The 18,791-nt window shown below is 44.3% G+C and overlaps 2 protein-coding genes across 9 annotated transcripts in view; both read left to right on the top strand.

Moving 5' to 3' along the window:
* LOC116951876 (uncharacterized) overlaps positions 1–9,149 on the top strand; it is a 36,635-nt gene extending 27,486 nt beyond the window's left edge. For all 3 annotated transcript variants that reach the window (XM_032970683.2, XM_076073996.1, XM_076073997.1), the window contains one exon: positions 366–9,149. In XM_032970683.2, coding sequence (XP_032826574.1) covers positions 366–1,027 — 662 coding nt within the window. In that variant the 3' untranslated portion in view covers positions 1,028–9,149. The remainder of the gene's footprint in view (positions 1–365) is intronic.
* A 2,674-nt stretch (positions 9,150–11,823) lies between these two features.
* The window catches only part of EPS15L1 (epidermal growth factor receptor pathway substrate 15 like 1), a 114,222-nt gene continuing 107,254 nt past the window's right edge, over positions 11,824–18,791 (top strand). For 2 of the 6 annotated variants that reach the window (XM_032970732.2, XM_032970731.2), the window contains exons 1-3: positions 11,825–12,005; positions 16,893–16,934; positions 17,965–18,054. In XM_032970732.2, coding sequence (XP_032826623.1) covers positions 11,979–12,005; positions 16,893–16,934; positions 17,965–18,054 — 159 coding nt within the window. In that variant the 5' untranslated portion in view covers positions 11,825–11,978. Of the gene's footprint in view, positions 12,006–16,892; positions 16,935–17,964; positions 18,055–18,791 lie in introns of all 6 variants that reach the window. The other 4 variants (XM_032970733.2, XM_032970734.2, XM_032970730.2 and 1 more) reach the window with 3 other exon arrangements.

Genomic DNA, 18,791 nt, shown 5'->3' with positions numbered 1-18,791 from the left:
GATGACGACTACAACTACCCACCAACGAGCGAAGCATGTCCGACTGACAAGGTGAAATTGACGAGTCTGAATGACCACGCAGATGGAGATAATGTTGTAACCTTATTGTAGACTGCAGTGACAGTGGAAGATTGAAACTGGTCATTGACTGTATATATAAGATTTACTGAGTTTATCAATTGGCTGACATTATAGAATTGTGAAGTGGGGGGGGGGGGGGAGATTGCCACGCTCCTTACGCCATAACATTTAATCACTAAGAATGTTTTGACCACTATTAAATTAAAACCAAAAACTAAGACTCGGCAAGTTCCACATGTTGCCTTGAAACAAAAGCGCGTTACTAAACTAACACTGCCTCACAGGCGCCAGCAGCGAGGATGCGAAGGGTCGGCAGTTCCGTGCGGTCTCGGGCGACCTCCACGACTCGTCGGTGCAGAGCTACGAGTCGTACGACGACGGCTTCCAGCCACACGAGGAGCAAAACTTCTCGGAGGGGGGCGACGAGACGTGGCCGCTGCGGGACGACCGGAACTCTTCTTGTGCCATCGCGCAGCAGCTGGAGGAGCAGCAGGCGGGCGGCGGCGGCGGCGGCGACGACGGCGGCGGCGACGACGGCGGCGGCGGCGGCGGCGGCAACGGCGCCGGTTTCGGCGTCGAGCACCTGGCACTGTGTTTCCCCAGCGGCTCGATGGACGACAAGCCATTCCGCTGCGAGGAGTGCGGCAAGACGTTCCGGCAGAGCCACCACCTGCGCGTGCACCGGCGCAAGCACACGGGCGAGAAGCCGTACTCGTGCGACACGTGCGGAAAGCGCTTTGCGCAATCGGCGCACCTGGTGACGCACCGGCGGATGCACACGGGCGAGCGGCCTTACATCTGCATGGTGTGCGGCAAGGGGTTCGCGCAGTCGTCCCACCTCACCTTGCATCGCCGCAAGCACATCATGGACGGCATCCGCGCGTCGGCTGACAACGTGGTCGGCCATCAGATCATCGACCTGGATCCGTCCATCATCATCGAATAGTTGTCGGAGAGTTATTTATAGGGTAACGGGCGAGGAGGGAATTATAAAGGAAAAGCCAACGTTTTATGTTTTTATTGTCCCGTTACGTCGCAGTATACGAGAAACTCTGACTGGGGATTTTTTTGTAAAGCTGGCAAACTGTTGATGGAGGAGGGAGAAAACTCCCCCACCCTGCATCGGTGTGTTGTTCAGCGTGAAACTGGTTTAAATAAATCACGTAATTAAATAGTCCTAAAGTGGTAATATATCCAACTACCTTCCAGTATATTGGTCAATGGCGAAAATGTTTTACCTTGTTGAAAATTTAAGATGTCTAAGGAGTCTGTGTAAGGGTTTGGAATCCAGGTTCAAGAGGTCGTCAGTCAATACGACCTTGCGACTTGGGTGTGTTTTTTTAGTAAGTGGAGAAAATATTTGTTACAAAATGGTGCATCATTCCATTTCCTCTTTTTCCATGGGATAGTTTGTTTAAAGTAAAATAACCGAAAATCAAAATTTTTTACTTAACTTGCCAGGCACATTTTTACTGAAGATACAAAAACTACTAACTGTATCTGATTTTGGCGGTTTTTTGAGAGTGTGTGTATGGAATTCATAACGACAAGTTTGGGTTCATGTGCATGGGTGTCATCAGATGGTTTTACAACCTCAATGGCTCGAATGGAGCTGCTTCTAAATATGACATCCACTGCTTGCAAGTGCAGCAGTCACTCAATAGCCAGTCAGAGCTCTCACTCCAGTCTTCGCAAGCCCTGCCCATATCCAAATCTGCCAATATATATATCGATGCTGATCAAGAACCATTTCGCTCCTTATTATATAGTGAGGAGCAAAATTTAAAGTGTCATTGGGTGGTGTGTGTTTCTCCTTTTGGTGGTACGGAGAGAGCGGTGGGGATTTCTGTATTTGGCTATTGTAAGTTTCCACGTGATGAGCCGTTTCGTTGGGCTGTCATTCGTGATAGCGAGGTCGCTTCTCAAAAAGAGCTATACTGCTCCCTGGGCCTTATCTGGTAAAATAAAAAAAATGTTTAGTTGATGTGCTCCCGCCACTGGAAGTGGCAAAGCCTCCACTAGAGGGAGCTTCTATACACAGTGCTATACTGCGTCCCATCTGGAGGATACATTTACTTTAAAATGAAAGGTTAATTATAGAGCCATTTAGGATTTGTTTTTTAAGCGCCTGAGTACCTTTCAATGTTCTACCACAGTGGTGATGTAGGGACACCTAAAAACAATGTTTTAAGTCGCTGCCATACACAAGCTGATTTGTTGTAGCCGCATGTGAAGACTGGAATATGAGCAATTGACATAACATTGGTAAAGTATTGAAAACTTCAGTGGAACAAACATATGACTGTATTCTCTGATGTTGAATCTATAATTTGGCAAAAACTGAAGCTTAATTAATCTTCTTTGGTTCTTTCGGTAAAGTCACGTAGAATGAGAATAAAATAATAAAACAATAAAGTTCTCACGACGTTTCGGCCACAACACAAGTGGCCTTCTTCAGGTGAAAGGAACAAACCTGTCGGGATGACAGAGCTACAATGAACGCTGCTAAGATTCGCAGCGTCTTTTAAGCTGGTTGAGAGAAATGAGGCACCTTGACAAAGGGGTTTACATATCAAACAGGAGAATTTAGCATTGAAACAGTTGAGGGATTAGCTTGTGACTGGTCACAGAAATACCTATGTTAAAGTCAAAGCCTACACATCCACAGAGGCACCTAGTACATATCAAACAGGAGAATTTAGCATTGAAACAGTTGAGGGATTAGCTTGTGACTGGTCACAGAAATAGCTATGTTAAAGTCAAAGCCTACACATCCACAGAGGCACCTAGTGCATGGACGCCAAAGGGGCTGCAAGAAGGCCACTTGTGTTGTGGCCGAAACGTCGTGAGACTTTTATTGTTTTATTTTATTATTTTATTCTCATTCTACGTGACTTTACCGAAAGAACCAAAGAAGATGAATCTTTGCAGTCACGAAAGCTTTAAATCGAAATGAAGCTTAATTTTTAGCCACTAAGGTGTACCCAATCACCTTGAATGTGCCCAATCTTCAGATGTCAAAAGCGAAGCACACCTGCGCCTGAATGGTGCGCGAGTGGCTGATCACCATGCAAAATCTTCTGCAGGACGACATTGTCAGGAGAGGGCAGTGCAGTTAAACAGTTGCACTGTACTATGCTACCACGTCTGTGCTCCCCATCTTTGCCAAGCCACAATTTGTCAGCATGGTGAAGTATGGTCAAACAACACGCACGTCCTGCACAGCTTGGATATGCCCTCATTCAGCAGTGGATTGGTAAGAGCGGGCCCCACGGTGGCGAGATGTTAACTGCCTTGGCTGGTATATAGGAGGTTGTGGGTTCAATCCCGACCCTGATGCCGGCTGCATTTTTGGAGTTTGCACGTTCTCCCTGTGGTGGCGTGCATTTTCTCCATGTCCTCCGGTTTTTCCCTCCACATTTAGAATCAACACGCTTCAGAGTATTTGGCTATTATACATTTCCATGTGACGATATAATCCACTTCGTTGAGCTATCATTTGTCATAGCCAGGTCGCTCTGAAAAAGAGCTATATAGCTCAGTGGGCCTTACCTGCTAAAAACAATTGTAGTAAAAATTAGTAAGAGCTGCACCAGTTCATGCAAGGCATCACCAAAATACAGTGAGGGAAAAAAGTATTTGATCCCCTGCTGATTTTGGACGTTTGCCCACTGACAAAGAAATGATCAGTCTATAATTTTAATGGTAGGTTTATTTGAACAGTGAGAGACAGAATAACAACAACAAAATCCAGAAAAACACATGTGAAATTTTTTATAAATTGATTTTCATTTTAATGATGGAAATAAGTATTTGACCTCTCTCAATCAGAAAGATTTCTGGCTCCCAGGTGTCTTTTATATAGGTAACGAGCTGAGATTAGGAGCACACTCTTAAAGGGAGTGCTCCTAATCTCAGCTTGTAACCTGTATAAAAGACACCTGTCCACAGAAGCAATCAATCAGATTCCAAACTCTCCACCATGGCCAAGACCAAAGAGCTCTCCAAGGATGTCAGGGACAAGTTTGTAGACCTACACAAGGCTGGAATGGGCTACAAGACCATTGCCAAGCAGCTTGGTGAGAAGGTGACAACAGTTGGTGCGATTATTCGCAAATGGAAGAAACACAAAAGAACTGTCAATCTCCCTCGGCCTGGGGCTCCATGCAAGATCTCACCTCGTGGAGTTGCAATAATCATGAGAACGGTGAGGAATCAGACCAGAACTACACGGGAGGATCTTGTCAATGTTCTCAAGGCAACTGGGACCATAGTCACCAAGAAAACAATGGTAACAGTAAGCCGTGAAGGACTGAAATCTTGCAGCGCCCGCAAGGTCCCCCTGCTCAAGATAGCACATATACATGCCCGTCATCAAAGGGATGATGGACGGGGCCATGTACCGTCAAATATTGGGTGAGAACCTCCTTCCCTCAGCCAGGGCATTGAAAATGGGTCGTGGATGGGTATTCCAGCATAATGACCCAAAACACGGCCAAGGCAACAAAGGAGTGGCTCAAGAAGAAGCACATGAAGGTCCTGGAGTGGCCTAGCCAGTCTCCAGACCCTAATCCCATAGACAATCTGTGGAGGGAGCTGAAGGTTCGAGTTGCCAAACGTCAGCCTCGAAACCTTAATGACTTGGAGAAGATCTGCAAAGAGGAGTGGGACAAAATCCCTCCTGAGATGTGTGCAAACCTGGTGGCCAACTACAAAACACGTCTGACCTCTGTGATTGCCAACAAGGGTTTTGCCACCAAGTACTAAGTCATGTTTTGCAGAGGGGTCAAATACTTATTTCCCTCATTAAAATGCAAATCAATTTATACCATTTTTGACATGCGCTTTTCTGCATTTTCTTGTTATTAAGTCTCTCAAAGTTAATTAAATTATAGACTGATCATTTCTTTGTCAGTGGGCAAACGTACAAAATCAGCAGGGGATCAAATACTTTTTTCCCTCACTGCACGAAATAATCTTTCAGCGTTTTTGTGCAGCACTTTGTTTAATCAGCCCAAACTGAATTCAGCTCATACAGGTTTTGGTCAGCCCCAGGTAGCTGGTCCATCGCAATATTCGACGTTGATATTTATTCTAAAGTCATGGCGTTTGCGAGTGCTGTACAGCCAAGTAGATCCAGTTGTTGGGTCCCAAGTATGAGGTCACATTCTGCAATGCAATGGCCAGCCAAGAATCACAATTGAAAGCATTGTTTTTAGGTTGCGTGGGTTTTAAGTAACATGTGAAAAAGAGTATTTATGTAAGTTAAAATTGTATTCGTTTAATAGTTAAAATGGTTGTGCATCAGCATCACTGATTCAATGATACAAGTATTTGCTTTGTGTGAAAAATAAGATCCACAGAGAAATATCCAGTTCATCCTTTAACATCTTTATTTTCACTTTACCAACATTAAATGGGCAAATTTGCAACTCGCCGGCTATGTTTGCTATGCAAGTTTGTGAAGGCGGTTTGGTAAACCAATATTGAAGTGCAGCTATAATTAGTGTTAATTTGTGGAAATATTAAGTTTTCGAGGATTGGTGGTTTGAAGTATGGTATTGTGTTCAATGGGAAGTTTGGTTGTAACGTGCCACATTTGCAGTGAAGTGATCTTGAATATCCTAAGACTTCATAAGCAGAGTCTTCAGCATTCATTATTGACATTCCAAGTTTTAATTACGCGGTTATCCTAAGGTCCGACTGGTACAAACAGATGTGAGTGTGTGACATTCTGAAATATGAGTTGGTTGGCTGGGGGGACAGGCATTGTGTTTTTAGTCTCGTTTAAAGCAAAATGTGTAATAAAAAAAACATTTGCAATGGACGCATCAAGACACTTTGACCAGTTGCTACACTCAACTCACAGTGGAATGCAGGACAGTAAACCTATTTTTTCACTGTACAACCAGGCCTCGCTTGTGCCGTGTCGAGCCAGCCCGGAGCACCTCAGGAGGTGCCAGGTGTCTCCTTCCACTGCAGAGTACAAATGGTGGTGTCGCCATCGCACGTTCACGTGTGCTGACATGTAAAGTAGAACAAAAAATGTTTTAACCCTCTCTTGCCCCCCCCCTTCCGCTTCTAGCTCTGCTTACCCCAGAGCCGGATTCAGATGTCTCGTGAAGGGCCAGAATTTCATGCTTCTTTTTTGACTCGGCACTGCAAATAGCGAGTGGGGAAAAACCAACAACTTGTGAGGGTCACGCACTGGCATGGCTTGAATGTGCCAATGGAAAAGGGTATGTGATGCCATTTTTCCTCAGTCACATCGAACAGGGTTAGCTCTGCTGGAACTGGTGGGCTGGGTCCAAACGTCTTCATTTCCACAGTAGCCTTCCCGGGCCGAACCCTTTCAAAGTGAACGTAGCACCCCAGCCCTCGGATCCTGTTGACAAACCCAAGCCCCACAAGTTTTTACTTGCCTGGCTCAACGCAAGAACCACTCGTGATGTCACGGGGTCATCGAGTAAGCAAGAGGCATGCACCGTAACTTCGTTCGGTTCAACTTCCATGCATATATTTTGTGTTAATAGTAACAGAAAATGTTGTCATGCTTAAATTACCCGACCCCTTGTCCAAGCCTCATTGAACTTTGTATAATGTTTGTTAAAAGTAAATTTTCTGATCACACTCCCTGGCCACGCAGAGTTAAATGGAGGATGGAGCAATAGGGTCAGGTTCACAGAGCCTCATGGAGTGCGGAGAGACAGACCTCAGTCCTATTAATGATCCTATATCAGAATTGGGGCATTCCCAGAACGGCAGATCTCCGTTCCCAGTGGTCATGAAAATGGTGCAATAGCTTCTAATGGGAATTTGTGTTCTAACTGGGAATGGAATCACAAGTGTTTCCTCGGTGTCCTCAAGCCTTGAGCTCTTGAGACAAAGCTTCCAGACACTTGATCTTTTCCCACCGTGCAACCAATGCCGTGTCAGGGGGCCACGCTGATTCCATCTGGCACCAATGTAGGAGGTACCAGGTTGAAAATGTCATGAACCCCACATGTGGCCCTGCTTGATCCTGAGCCTAATTCGGATGTCTCGAGGCCAGGTTCTCACGCGTCCAGTTCTGCCATGACCTGGCCAAAGATCCAGTTGCGAGGGGGGGGAGAGAAACATCCCGTACCGTGGCCTTGGCTTGGAGGTTGCGAGTGTAAAAAGGGGTGTGTGTGGCTTCACGTTGCCATTGGTTGTATTATTCGTAGTTGAGGGCCTCGGCTATTGACTGATCGTACCGGCAGACAAGGTGCGAACCACGTTGTGCTGCTGTGTGGCCACGTCTGTCCAAAGTACACGAGAAAGGACAACAAAACTCAATGGATGTTAATCGCACGAGTCATTTAATCCTCGTGAAGCCTTCACCGTGATTTTTCTCCATGAGCTTCAACCAACACGATGGAGATAACCGCCACGCTAAATGGCCCTCCGCCAGTGTGTGTGTGTGATTGATGCTCTGTATCAATTCACAGATTTCCATTAATGTGGAAGAAAGCATATCTGACCTGGCAGCCTCCAATTCTTCAGTATCATAAGTGTTATTGGTTCTTGGGTTATGGCTTTTACAAATAACTGAAATGCAATATTTAGATACTTTGTTTTTTAGGCCAGGCTACACTACACTAACACCACCACCGTGAAAGCAGTACTGAATCTGGCGTGAGAGAATCGTGATCATTGGGCCACTTACATTAACGCCAATACCAAATGCACTCCTCACTTTCATCGCTGCCAAATGTTAACGATCTTCATGGCTAATTAACGGTGTGGGTGAATGCCCTCCATGCTCTTTGTCAGTTAAACGGGGCATATGCAGTTGTACCAGGACGAAAGTAGTCCTGCAGCGTAGGTGCGCACTACACCACACGCCTAAGCGACATAGTTCTTCGCGGCTTAGAGCGTGAATTGAAAAAAGGCAAAGCACTGTGTACTTGGACGGTGGTGGGAGTACCGTACTGGTATTGCAGCATTTTCAGGTGATAGTATTTATTTTGTTTTAATTGCGGAACATAATTTACATTGGCTGTACGAAAGGTAAAAAGGTTGCACTATTTTGTTTGCTGGGTTTTTTTTATTATGATCAGAAAGTTGTGTTTTTATACTACATGTTTTTTCGTCAGTTTACCAAGGCAATATTGTTGTGATTTGAACAAAGACTCATGGATTGGCTTATTTTGTTACTCTATCCTCCATTTGTCATAGATAGGTTTGACTGAACTCGAGCTTCGGCTGTAGAACTCATCACTTGGGAAGGAGGGGTGGAGCTGGTCACACGCAAGCTTGGTAAAATGTGCAATAACAGTAATTGTCTGGTAATTCACTGTGTAAAGCTCTTCCGCTATGCTGTCAAACATCGTCATTTCCCGAAGAAGCTCCTTAGCACGTGCGGCGAAACGTCGGACAGCTCGCCAAAAAAAGAGTATGCCAAGTAACGTGCAGTTACAACCCGAAAACGCATTTGGAGAGCTGTGACAGCACATCTGCGAAAACCCGACGTAGTGATATTTCGTTTGCACGATCCTGCACACTTGCAGGTGATTGGCTCCGCACCCAGTCTGTAGAGGCAAGCAAATTAAGATGCTTATATTGTTTGGATTCTAAACACCCGTAAAGCCAAATAAGTCTTAATAAGGCTTTAGTGCTTGTGAATCCTAAAAATAAGTGTGGGATTAGGTGCACACAAATTCATCTCCAGCATCAGTGTCAATGCTTACAACCAAATGTGTTAAATTCCCATGGACTTGACATTTAAACAATTGGAACTCTGCAGTAGTCAATGCTATTTTTTTATAGAGTAGCAATCATCTTGTTTTTAAGCACATGGAATGAGAGTAAATATTGTATTTATAGCCTTAAGTACGATATGCCTTGGTTTATTTTGTAAGCCAAAATGTATCTTTTAACCTGCTAAGACGTGTACGATATCACTGCACAGTGAATGGCACATGGTGGAGAGTCGTATGTGAGACTATCACAATTGTCATGGACAAAAAATAAGTGAAACTGATTTTTATTTCTTAATGTCATCTGTATGAAATTCTAAAACGAAATAAACGTGTGCTTTGTTTAAATTAGTCTACAGCCTTTCTTTGCTCCTAGGTAAGTGCTAGTTTTTTGTTCAATGATTCTTATTGCATGTTTATTTTGGAAAGAGGTCGATATATTTTATTTAATCAACTAATTATTAAACGTAGGCTTTTAACAAAATGAATTGTTTGGACATTGCATAAAAAACCCTCTTGATGAAAAGTATTGGTACTTTACAAGGAATTCCTGGGTAAAATCTTACCCCCGATGCTGTGATTTGATAATCGGAAAGTACTGTATACAACAGTATTGTCAATTTATTATATAATATTAAAAAAAAGATGCATCCCTGAAATTTCTTGTGCATGCCACTGCTACTTAAGACGGCACCTCCTGGAGGTATTTTAGACAACCTTCCGTGCTGACCAGACACGTTCGTTTGTCGTTGCAGAGAATCGATGTTCCAATCCGGTAAGGCCGCCCTGGTTAATATACCGCGGGTGCATTAACCGTAAGACAATCGCCGTCTGCTTCACAAGTGTACGCCAAAGATCCCGTGAGCTCATTCACAGAGGAGTGAAACATTGCTCGCAAGTTATTTAATTGTCCCCTACTGCAAAAAACTAGGACCCTACATTAAGTCTGAATACTTTTATAAGTCCGGGTAAACGAGTGTAATGGTAATACCACCAATTAGTAGAGTTGACAGTGTTACAGTTAGAGATGTTTGGTTCACGTCGAAAGTCAATTTATGTCGCATAGCTTTTCAGGATTACAAATTAAATATGGCTTGTTTGAGTCCAAATTCCGACTCCCTCCAGTCTGAATTCCGGACCACTCCACATGTTGATAAGCCATTTCGTTGAGATATTACTATTTGTAATAGCCAGGTCGCTTCTGAAAAAGAGCTAAATAGCTCATTGGGCCTTACCTGGTTAAATAAATAGTGAATAAGTGAGTTTTTGTTTATTTTGATTGACTTTTTTACCTTTCGTATACTCTGCACTCCTATTATTTTTGTGTGTATTGTTTGTTGTAGCTTTTTGACCCGCCTGATTGGACATGAAGATTATTTTGGTGCTATAAATGTCCAAATAATGGACCACTTTGTTGAGCTATCATTTGTGATGGCCAGGTCACTTCTGAAAAACAAGTTCAAGCCTCAGTGGGGCTTTGCCTGGTAGGATGGGAGATGGATTAGTTCAAGGCCGTAGCCATGGAGTCAACATTGGGGGGGGGGGACCAAATCTTCCAGAGGGTCTGGGGTCCCCCCCCCAGAAAAAAATGTAAATTTGAAAACGAATTTCCTGCCTAAAATATTTAACAATTCACTAACACATAGGATGGACTTTTTTTTCTTTCAATAATGTCTAATAGTGTATTGTCTTACATTGTTCTGTTTTTCTTTTTTTTTACCTTTTCTTGTTTCATTGTATGTAATGGCAGAGATTAGGGATTAAGAAAGTACAACCACGACCACAATCATATAAACAGAAATCTATTTTATAGCAATATAATGGGGGGGGGGGGACATTTTGAGCATATTTGCGACGCTCATTGATTCGTGCCAGCCATCCTGTCATTCATTGGCTTCCTCATCACTAACATATCGGTATTACCACGGCCATAGTTCTAATACATTTCATATCTTGATACCTCTGCTAATGTCAAGGACTCATTTCACTAGGTTGACCGTTACGTACATGTTATGTATATCGTTTATTGTTGAATTTGAATCAGTTCCTTTGATTACTGTTGTTACATTGTTTTTATAGCTTTATTTTGGTGATTTCGAAAACATGGTGAAGCCATGTTTCTTGCGGAAGTGCGGAGTTGGCCTGATAACTTTAATCTAAATTGTCTTATGGTTGATAATTGTTTTTTACCCTTTTATCTGGCAACAAAACTGACACCTTTTTTTATAAGGAGTCATGTTTGCATTAACCACAATACCTGCGGTCGGAATGCAAACAAAAACATAACTCTGATAATGTATTGGCACTGTCAATTATTGGTCCACACCCGAGCCAGCTTTCCTTAGAGCCTAGTCTCACATGGTGTTGGACCAGATGACGCCAAAAGGCGCACAGATAAAAGGGTAAAAAAAACAATTATATTTTGCTACTGGCAAAGGAGGTTCCAATGGTGTCTTATGGTTGTTATTGTTTGACTTGCATCACACTGGGATTTTTGCACACAGCGTTGTAATACGGTGTGTGTGTGTGGGGGTGGGTTCTGGAAGATTTGCTGGTTTATCCCAGGATGTTTCTGTTGCGCGTCGTCGCTTTAAGATGTTTCTCTTTTCATATTTTGTTTGTTGCGGTTGCACCCGACTTAAGAGCCGCATAACTCACAGGGCTATACCTAATACATGAAACTTGAAAAAAAAAACTTGAAAAACCACTCGAGTCTGAATTCCGGACCACTCGAGTCGGAATTCCCGCTGCCTCGAGTCTGAATTCCGGACCACTCGAGTCGGAATTCCCGCTGCCTTGTGTCTAAATTCGGGACCACTCGAGTCTCAATTCAGGACCACTCGGGTGGTTTGAATTCGGGACCACTCGAGTGGTCTGAATTCGGGACCACTCGAGTGGTCTGAATTCGGGACCACTCGAGTGGTCTGAATTCAGACCACTCGAGTGGTCTGGATTCGGGACCACTCGAGTGGTCTGAATTCGGGACCACTCTAGTGGTCTGAATTCAGGACCACTCGAGTGGTCTGAATTCGGGACCACTCGAGTGGTCTGGATTCGGGACCACTCGAGTGGTCTGAATGAGGTCTGAATTCGGGACCACTCGAGGTCCCACAGCCGCCACATTCCACACCCACAGTGGCGCCGCACGGCATTGTGGGTCTCCGCGCATCCACAGCCATGGCCGCTTCGCTGTCGCTCACCCAGGTCAGTGCCACTTCGCCTTTCACTTCTCCTCACCGCGTTACTCCACCACCTCGAAACTTTAACCGGCGAGCTCGACGCGGCATCCGCTTCGGTCCGTGCCCGCGGACTCCGCGCGTCACCTGCCGCGTTCGTCTCTTCGCGACGCTCGCCGCGATGCCCAGCTAGGCCCCAATGTCGACATCGGTCTTGCCTAGTTTGTCCTGCCGGGATCACACGGCCCTCGGGCGGGTCGCGGATGCCGGGCGAGGTTTGGTGTCTCTCAGCGTCAAAGCAAGGACATTTAAAAAATAAAGTGATGCAAATATAATGTGTTTACTAAAAAAAACCACTGGGAATATTTATTCGTGACTTTACACATACCAACATAGTCTTTGGTTATGGTTAAGTTTTGTTACATTAATGTGTTGTAATAATCGGCAGTGTACTGTATGTTGGTGCGATGTACTGTACGTCAGACTGAATCTGTAATAATCGCCAGCCACGGTCTATCCACTGCTGGATGAAGGTCTCCGACGCTTTCGCTCGAACCTCACGCTCCAGTGCTTGCTGCCTTCCCACCCTCACTCATGCAGCACCGTGAAGTGATCTTGTCGCTCCGTCTTCCTCGGTGGGCGATCTGCGAGACGATATCCCTCCTTTGACTTGCCGCTCTATCACCGGCCTTGTCCATCGGTCATCTTCACTCCTCTACCTGGAACCCGTAGGATCTCTCCCCTCTTCTCGGTGTATGGCCGAGCGGACGCGACATCTCTCCTATGCCTGTCATTAGCGCCGCGGTGGCGAGATGTTAACTACCTCTCCGGGTATGGAGGTGGTCGTGGGTTCGATCCCGATCCTTGACGCCTGCTGTATGTTCGGAGTTTTTCGTGGTTCGCTTTTCATCGTGGTTCCGTGGATGTTTCTCCGGGTCGTACGGTTTCTCCCCTCCACATTTAGAATGAACGTGCGTTGAGAGTAAGATCGGCCACTTGGTTGAGCTGTACAGATCAGTGGGCCTTACTCACTCCAGCGCTGTCCTACCAGACAGTCTCGCTCCCTTCACCTGATGAAGGCCGCTTGTGTTGTGGCCGAAACGTCGTGAGAATATTATTGTGTTATTTTATTTTATCAATTTATTATTTTATTCTCATTCTACGTGACTTTACCGAAAGAACCAAAGAAGATGAAAGTTAATATAGTTAAGCACTGTAGTTTCTGGCACTCGTCTGGGCCATGATCCATCCCCGCCCAGCGATGATGTGTCCTGCCAAGGCCCAGTTAAATAGGCTGCATGTCACGGCGGTATACTGTATTAATAGAGTTACGACTTTAAGTGCTATAGTTTTTAGGGTAGTGTGAGCGCTAACATTCAAATACTGTAGTGTTAATATTAAAGTTGAGACACAACGCAGCTTCGGACGTTTGGTTGCCAACCTGGGTTGTTGTCAACAGTTGTCCAACGCGAGTTTGCAGTCGTTAAGTGACAACCCCCCCCCCCCCCACAAATTAATTGAAGACGGTGGCTCTCAACCTTGTGTTGGGGCTGTGACACCCCAATCAACTGTCCCACGCCACATCACACACGGTCGGAGTGTTTTGTCGCCTGCCGCCGCAGCGTTGTGGCATTGACGTTCCCAGGCGCACGTTCGAACACATTCAGCGCTGCCAACCCCTGACCACCCTGTTGTGGTTGAGAAACAGCAGTTGCACGATATGTGTGTGTATATATACAGTCTATTCATTTATCAGATGATACGATCTCAAGGTACGACTCTCATTTAGTTGTTTAGGTTAGACGGTTGGGGGAATATTATCAGTGGTGCAGGGGTTTAGAGGGGGGGGGGGTCGTTTTTAGTGGGTTAGAGTTCAGGTTTAGAGTTAGGGGATTCGCTGGTTAGGGTGTAAGGGGTTTAGGGGTTAGGTCTTTATGGGATTAGGGGTAGCAGTAAGTTACCCAACGCTGCTTTCCACGAACGAGCAGAGGCCACTCGTGGCCTCAAGAGTTATGGGGAAGGGCGTAGTAGTTATAGCACACCGATGACGGCACTCCCATCCGTGTAAGTCACTCGATGCTGATGCCACTAACCGACATGCCTGCCGCAACGCCCGACTGTGATTGTCAAGTTAGTTGTTTTGTTTATCGTTAATGAATTCACAAATTCGTGCTGACAGCCCCGGACACAGACTTGTTTGCTTTACTTTTTCTGCAAGGTAAGGGATGTTTGTTTACGTTACGACTTCCTTTGTAGCGTTTTAAGTAATCAGTGTTAAATAAAATAATAGTTCATTATTAAATTATTTTGAACTGTCATCGATTAAAATAATACATTATTTTATCAGCCTCAAGATTAATGATGGGAGTGTTATAATGACATTGTTATACATGCATCGATTGTTACTGATGTCCATTAGCTGGCGAGTAGTCGTGCAGTGGTTCCGAATTTGAATATGTATACAGCAGGCATCCGATGAGCTATAAAGATCATTTTCACATGTCCAGGGCACTGTGTAAGAGCGTTACAACAACAAACAACACAAAAACACTATAAGGAGTGCACGGATAATGTGATTGGCAAGCGATATTTGAACCGGCTTTCATTGTCAAAACCTGCTGATAGTGTGGATACATTATGGTCAAACAACCCCATGATGCAAATGGCTGGAAATTGTCATTCTGCTTATTTAACTATAAAAAGGTAATTATTTACTGAAAATATAAAACAATAATGGTTTGGTTGATCTATATATAATTGTTACATAAAGTCATCTTTTGGTCAGTTTTTTGGTAAATATTGATGTTGTGGGTGAGAAAAAAACATGCTACACGCCTTAAATGTGTAGTGAGTCCAACTGAGTCGCAGACGTTACTTTTAGAGGCAACATTTATTTGTAACAACGTAACACAAAGGGGTAACTGCCCCTTTACCAGATACAACCTAGGGTGGTGACCACCCACTATACAGGGGAGTTACTGCTACGAAGGGTCGGACCCTCGTTCGGGTCTCCGACCACGTGGTCCCCCGTAGGACGGGGCGCTTCCAGCTTGAGACGCGGAACTTCCAGCTTGTAGATCGCAGAGAAACCCCGGTCCCTCTCAGGGACCCGCCTTATATCCCTCTTTGGTTGGGGCCGCTCTGCCCCCGGCCCCACCCGCCTTCCCGAACATTCTCGTTCCCTCTTGATCGATCCTTCTCAAGAGCTCTCTCCGGACACGTGATCACCCCCTAGTCCCCCCACCTGGGGCCCCCTGTATGGACATTCCGGATCACGTGTCTACAGGGTCAACCAGAGTGCCTTGGCCCGGGGCAACCCTGCCCCTGGGCTGACACCCCCTCCCCCTCGGGGGAGCCCCCACGACACGCTGTGCGTGGTGCCCGCACTATCCCAGTGCTTGCCAGGCCCCGCTAGGGCTGGTACTACACACGGTGCTGTCCACGATGTAGGAACATCGAACGGCACGACCCTTCCGGGTCGGCACCATACAGTGACATCCTTGATGTCACGACAAATGGATTCATGTTTAGTGTTTTGGGTTAGGTTGTGTTATTACACGCAGGCAATATTTGACAATTATATACTATATGATAAAAAAAATTGACAAATGTAGTTGCAAATTATATTTTTGTAAAATTTCGCTTGCTTTTTTGATATACCAGTTTGACAGCTTGATTTGTTTGTCATTGTGGTCGAGGCTACATTGCTCTGATTGACATTATACCCACTCAATCTAACAAAAAAAATTAAGAGTCATAACATAGGTCATGAAAGCCTATGTATGAACATACCTTTAAAATTGTCATTTTATTGAAGTATCCAAGGCCATTGCTAATGCAAACAGTAACCTCACTCTGCCATATTTTTATTTTTCCAACCCGTAACCTTCAAGTCTTTATTGCTTGTGGCATACTCCCCACTATTTTGGACTCATTAATCTACAGGAAGCAGAAGATGTTCTTGTTTCTCTGCACCATTAAAACCTAACCGGTTCTGATGACATTTACCAGACATTTCTGGCATTCAAGCTCTCACACAATTTTAGTAAGGCATCTCTCCACCCCAGTTAGAAAATACAGCTATAAGCCCTCTCACCTGGTTATAAATAATTATATTTTTTGTTCAATGTTATTGAAAGGGTGTTTATGTGATGTAATGGTCAACGCACTGAACTTTCAATCCAAAGGCTGTCAGGTTTGATTTGATCTCCCAGCACGGCAGTATAAATGATGGGCGAGTTTCTTAAATTTCCCTGCCTCTTGTCTACCCAACGGTATAAATTTGTGCACCACAGTTTGTTGTTTGGCAGGTCATATGTGTGTTGGACACTGCCACCTTTTCAATGACGTCTGGCCCCCATGAAAAAGTAGGCAGAATAATCTCTAGACGTGCTCTCTAGAGGTCCTTCTAGTGGAGGCCCTTTTATCAGTAGCAGCTTTAAGCAAGAAATAGTAGGGCTATGCTGTGGCTTCCGATATTAGGAAGCCACTGGAGCTATGTACTTTTAAATCTGGTTTGAAAACTAATTGATTTGAAACAACTTTTTGTGTTTAGTTTATTGGCCTTCCCCGCACCTCTAATGGGCACGGTTGGCTACGTACGGTGCGAAAGAAGATCAACTTACATACATATACAGATTATTAAAATACATTTTTCTGGTTTACTATAACCCTGTCAATGTTTGCAGAATTTGTATTTATTTTGTGACAATATATGGTGATTTTTTTTTTCACCTGAAGACGATTGCTTGTGTTGCGATCAAAACGTGATTTTTAAAATTATTTTTCTATCTACGTGACTTTACCGAAAGACCCAAAGAGTATGAATTCCTGCAGTCACGAGAGCTTTGTCAAGATTTATATGGTCAATGTCTCAAACAACTTGACGAATGTTCACATTCATGTCATTTCGCAGTTGTCAAGTGGCAACCCCGTGTATGAGAAATACTACAGGCTGGTACGTGACGGTGTGGAATATGCCCTTGTGTTCAAAGCTTCTATTTATTTAGCCATGTTTCTCTGGCAGTGATATGGTTGTGAGTTATATCGGTTGATAAAGCTTTGAAAACTATTTGTGGCCAGAAGGCTTTGTTTTAAATGCATATTATGTATTCAATTGTTCATCGTCAAATTTAATATTACGCCTATCTCGAAATACATCGAGTACTGATGGAAAAAATCATCAGAGGGGCCAAGTTGTTTCTATCTGAATACATAATCTATTTCAGGAAAAACAACATTAATTATAGAAATGCCGTTTTAATTGGATGATATTGAATGTATCCAATCTGAAATATACATACATAATTATAGTTCTTATGTTTATGTTCAATTTTACACAAATGAAATATCTCAAGAATTGTCTACGACATTCAACGGCCGTGTAATAATATTGGCCGGTAGGACGGCATATTTATTTTTCTCACCCTGGGTGCACTTCTGAGTCGGTATAATGTTACCTTGAACAACGTGTGAAGTATTGACTACTGCAGTGTTCGTTTCGTCAGTATTTTCTATTTTTAGTCCTAGTCTTTGTCAATGAAAATCAGGTGGTGTTTTAGTGAAGTCTCAGCCTGCGGGTTTCATTCGGTCATTCTCTTAGTCTCGTCTTCTGAAGCAGAAAAAGTTAAAATCCACCCTAGTGAGAGCGGTGTGCAATTTTTCCTGTCTCCAAATATCAGGTCAGCCAATCGGTGAGCTTTAATTTTTGTTCACAATTACCCATTCGGTCATCATCCGTGCATTTTTGTCAAATTACATTTCTAAATAATCTTAGTCTGCATCTTCATTCGGACTAATTTCATCTCATCATAGTTGTGTTTTGGTATTTGGTGGGTGGTAATCATCATCATGCTAGATTATTTTCATCGACTCAGTTATCATTGGCTAAAACCGACCCCCCCCCACCACCACTTATTTCAAATATTTCCAAAACTAATTTAGTGAACACGGCTAACACTGGTCGACTATGTGTTTGTGTGGTGCAGGTGGATCCGGGCAACAATGGCAGAGTTGGGGCCTCTGAAGCGGCATTGTTCCTGAAAAAGTCCGGTCTCTCGGACCTCACGCTTGGCAAGGTTCGAATGTACAAATGCTGGCACGCTGTGAAGTCACGCATGTATGACGCCATCTGAACTGAGTGCCAGCCAATTCCACGTGATGTGTCATTGTGCGTATTGCTATGGCGAATGACAGGCATGTACATGTTTTCCTCTCCTCTGCATATTTATGCCATTTCTGTATTGACGTTATTTTGGGTTCTGATTTTATTCGACAAATGATGGTGACGTTATCGTCTCATTTGTACTGGCTTGTTTTGTATTGACTGTCTCACATATTCTGTCTTGTTTTTTTTTATCTTTTCATTGGTCTGCACGTAACATTTCGCGTATTATGTGCACCAATGGGACATAACACACGATTCACTGTGTGCATCGTGAGCATAATCATCACTTTTAGGTGGGCAGGTAGCGCAGAGGTCAGAGCACTTGCATCCCTGTCTTGCTTGTCGAAACTTCTTATGCCACCGTGTATAGCTAACTGCTAATCGGAGGTGCTCTGATATCCTGGGTTTGAATCCAGGCAGACCCATTGAATCCAGACAGCCCCATTGAATCCAGGCAGCCCTATTGAATCCAGACAGCCCCATTGAATCCAGGCAGTCCCATTGAATCCAGACAGCCCCATTGAATCCAGGCAGTCCCATTGAATCCAGGCAGCCCCATTGAATCCAGGCAGTCCCATTGAATCCAGGCAGTCCCATTAAATCCAGACAGCCCCATTGAATCCGGACAGCCCCATTGACTCCTGGCAG

The sequence above is a fragment of the Petromyzon marinus genome, chromosome 44 (genome assembly GCF_048934315.1).
Source record: "Petromyzon marinus isolate PM22_M1 ecotype Great Lakes invasive population chromosome 44, UKy_Petmar_22M1.pri1.0, whole genome shotgun sequence".
Classification (NCBI taxonomy): Eukaryota; Metazoa; Chordata; class Hyperoartia; order Petromyzontiformes; family Petromyzontidae; genus Petromyzon; species Petromyzon marinus.
Note: the sequence above shows the minus strand (reverse complement) of the source record. Positions and strands in the feature narration are given on the sequence as shown.